At 45.4% G+C, this 2,368-nt stretch overlaps 1 protein-coding gene across 1 annotated transcript in view; it reads left to right on the top strand.

The window, feature by feature from the left end:
• SLCO4A1 (solute carrier organic anion transporter family, member 4A1) overlaps positions 1-2,368 on the top strand; it is a 12,742-nt gene that overhangs the window by 7,930 nt on the left and 2,444 nt on the right. The window contains 4 exon segments of the mRNA XM_010018163.1: positions 236-390; positions 1,061-1,256; positions 1,832-1,997; positions 2,268-2,368. The exon segment at positions 2,268-2,368 is cut by the window's right edge and continues 34 nt beyond it. Of these exon segments, the coding sequence (XP_010016465.1) occupies positions 236-390; positions 1,061-1,256; positions 1,832-1,997; positions 2,268-2,368 (618 nt within the window).

Here is a 2,368-nt window from a genome sequence, read left to right as displayed (position 1 = left end):
GGAGGGAAAGGTATGCTGGGGCTATCCTCAGCATCCTTCCTTGGCTGTTAAGTGGAGAAACTCACTGCTCTTCCAAACTCCAATTTTGTGTTTTGTTTCTTTCCTTTTAAAGAGATGCAGCGTGATGGGATGCTGCTGTGTCTTATGTGTAGTCCTTCTGACTTGAAGATAGGGGACAGACCTGAAATCAAAACAAGCCACAGTGATTCAATTCCAGTATGTTTTCCCTTCCCAGATCAGTGCTGCTGCTTCTGAAGAACCCCACCTTCATCTTCCTCTGCTTAGCAGGAGCAACTGAAGCCACCCTCATTGCTGGGATGTCCACATTTGGACCCAAGTTCCTGGAGTCTCAGTTTAGTTTAAGTGCCTCTGAAGCTGCTACTTTTTTTGGTAAGGAAAGCACTTTTTGCACTTCTTTCCCATTTTGCCTACAAATACAAGAGCATTGTAGCTCTTGTAGAACGGAGACAAACACACTTTGCAGTTCATTTACAGAGCGGTTATTGTCTTCAGCTATTAGATAAGATCGTTTCCCATCAGCACATCTGTACCAAGTGCATTTTCAAAGCTGTATCTACTGACATCAGGAAGAAGTGTGTTGTTTCTGTAGCCATCTGTTACCCTCTAGAGGAAGGCAAAATAATTGTAGCCTGTTCTTTATAGTGCATTACCAGGAAATATTAACTACATGTTTCCTCTAATGAAGGGTGTCTGAACCGGGGTGATTATTTTGTCAGCATCCTGTAACTGGGAAGATTCTCAGCTTCTATATCACAGACTGAGGAAGTGGTGCCTGGCAAGCATTAATATTTAATGATGTGCTTCTCGGAGAGTCTGTTTTAGGAGCTCAGGATAGGAAAAGCTGCCTTACCAGGCTCATGCCACATTACCTGAGCTGTTACAGAGGACCACCTACTGTAGCAAAGTCCACTGAACTCCCACCAAGAAGCAACCAAGGGGTTATTCTCATGCAGACACGCTGCAGTTGAGGTATTCAGACATGAAGGCTCCTTGCTGACATTTCTAAACTTGCTTATGTGTTTTTCCCTTTTTTTTCCAGGTTATCTGGTCGTGCCAGCTGGAGGGGGAGGCACATTCCTGGGAGGATTCCTTGTGAATAAATTTAAACTCCGTTGTTCAGGAATCATTAAGTTGTGTTTACTTTGCACAGTGTCAAGTCTCCTGGCTATATTCATCTTCTTTATTCACTGCCCGAACATGCCCATGGCAGGAGTAACCCAGATGTATGAGGGAAGGTAATAACAACCCTGCCCTCTGCCTTGTGCTGCGTGGTCAGAATAGGATAATTCCAGATGCACAGTGCTGGTGGTAGTTGTGTGTGAATGTGTTGGTGGTGGAAGGTGAAGTCCAGTCAGTCTTATAGGCAGATACGGAGGGTGAAATGCAGAATATAGATGTCCTAATTGTCGCATCTAGTTGGAGCTCATGGAAAAGGCCCTCTCTTTAGTGTGGGAGGGGATATGAGCAGTGCCAGGGTGTGAGATGTGAGATACCCCACTCTTCAGTTGCTGTCACACATCTATCCAGTGGGATAGGCATGACCAAAAGTGGGAATCTCCTCTCCAAATGGAGGTGTCTCCCTATGAGCTGGTCACTTAAACTCTTGTAGCTGTGGGACAGAGTTAAGTTGATGGTATGATTCCTGTTCATGGTTAAAATTGAGTTAGATTAAACCCTTCAGGAGCCTGGCTTTATGCTACATGGGGATCTGCTGCATCTCCTGCTGTCTGCTCTTCTCTTGCTCTAGCTATTTCCTCTTAGAAAATGCTGTTTGGTGTCTTCCCACTGACTGCTCCTTTATTTCCCTTAGTGCTTTGCCTGATGGGCACCTAAACCTGACAGCACCCTGCAATGCTGACTGTGGCTGTCTAAAGGAGACCTACAACCCTGTGTGTGGGAGTGATGGCATTATGTATTACTCTCCCTGCCATGCTGGGTGCAAAGAAGTGTCCGAAAACCTCAGGAATGGCAAGAAGGTATGTCTGAAAGCACTGTGTGTTAACAGGGAGGTGGGACATCATCTTCGGAGTGATTTGGCTGGCTCTGCAAAAGTGGGGAAGTTAATTTCTCTTATTAAATAACCTGTTTTGAAATAAACATATATCAAGAATGCAGCTGGATTTGTTTTGCTCCACTCTGGAAATGAAACCAGCTGGTTTCTGCCCTCCCCAGATGTCTTTCTTTTTAAAGCTTTGACTCTTACTATGCTTTTTCTGGCAAAGGACCCACCAACCTTTCTTTCCCAGGTCTATCATGAGTGTAGCTGTGTTGACAAAACCCTCCTGCCTGGCCCTGGCAATGCAGAGGCAGGGAAGTGCGTCTCTTCTTGTGCAAAAAGGCCCCTGCT

The sequence above is a fragment of the Nestor notabilis genome, unplaced genomic scaffold (assembly GCF_000696875.1).
Source record: "Nestor notabilis isolate BGI_N333 unplaced genomic scaffold, ASM69687v1 scaffold9187, whole genome shotgun sequence".
Classification (NCBI taxonomy): Eukaryota; Metazoa; Chordata; class Aves; order Psittaciformes; family Psittacidae; genus Nestor; species Nestor notabilis.
This window is presented reverse-complemented; position numbering and strand designations above follow the sequence as displayed.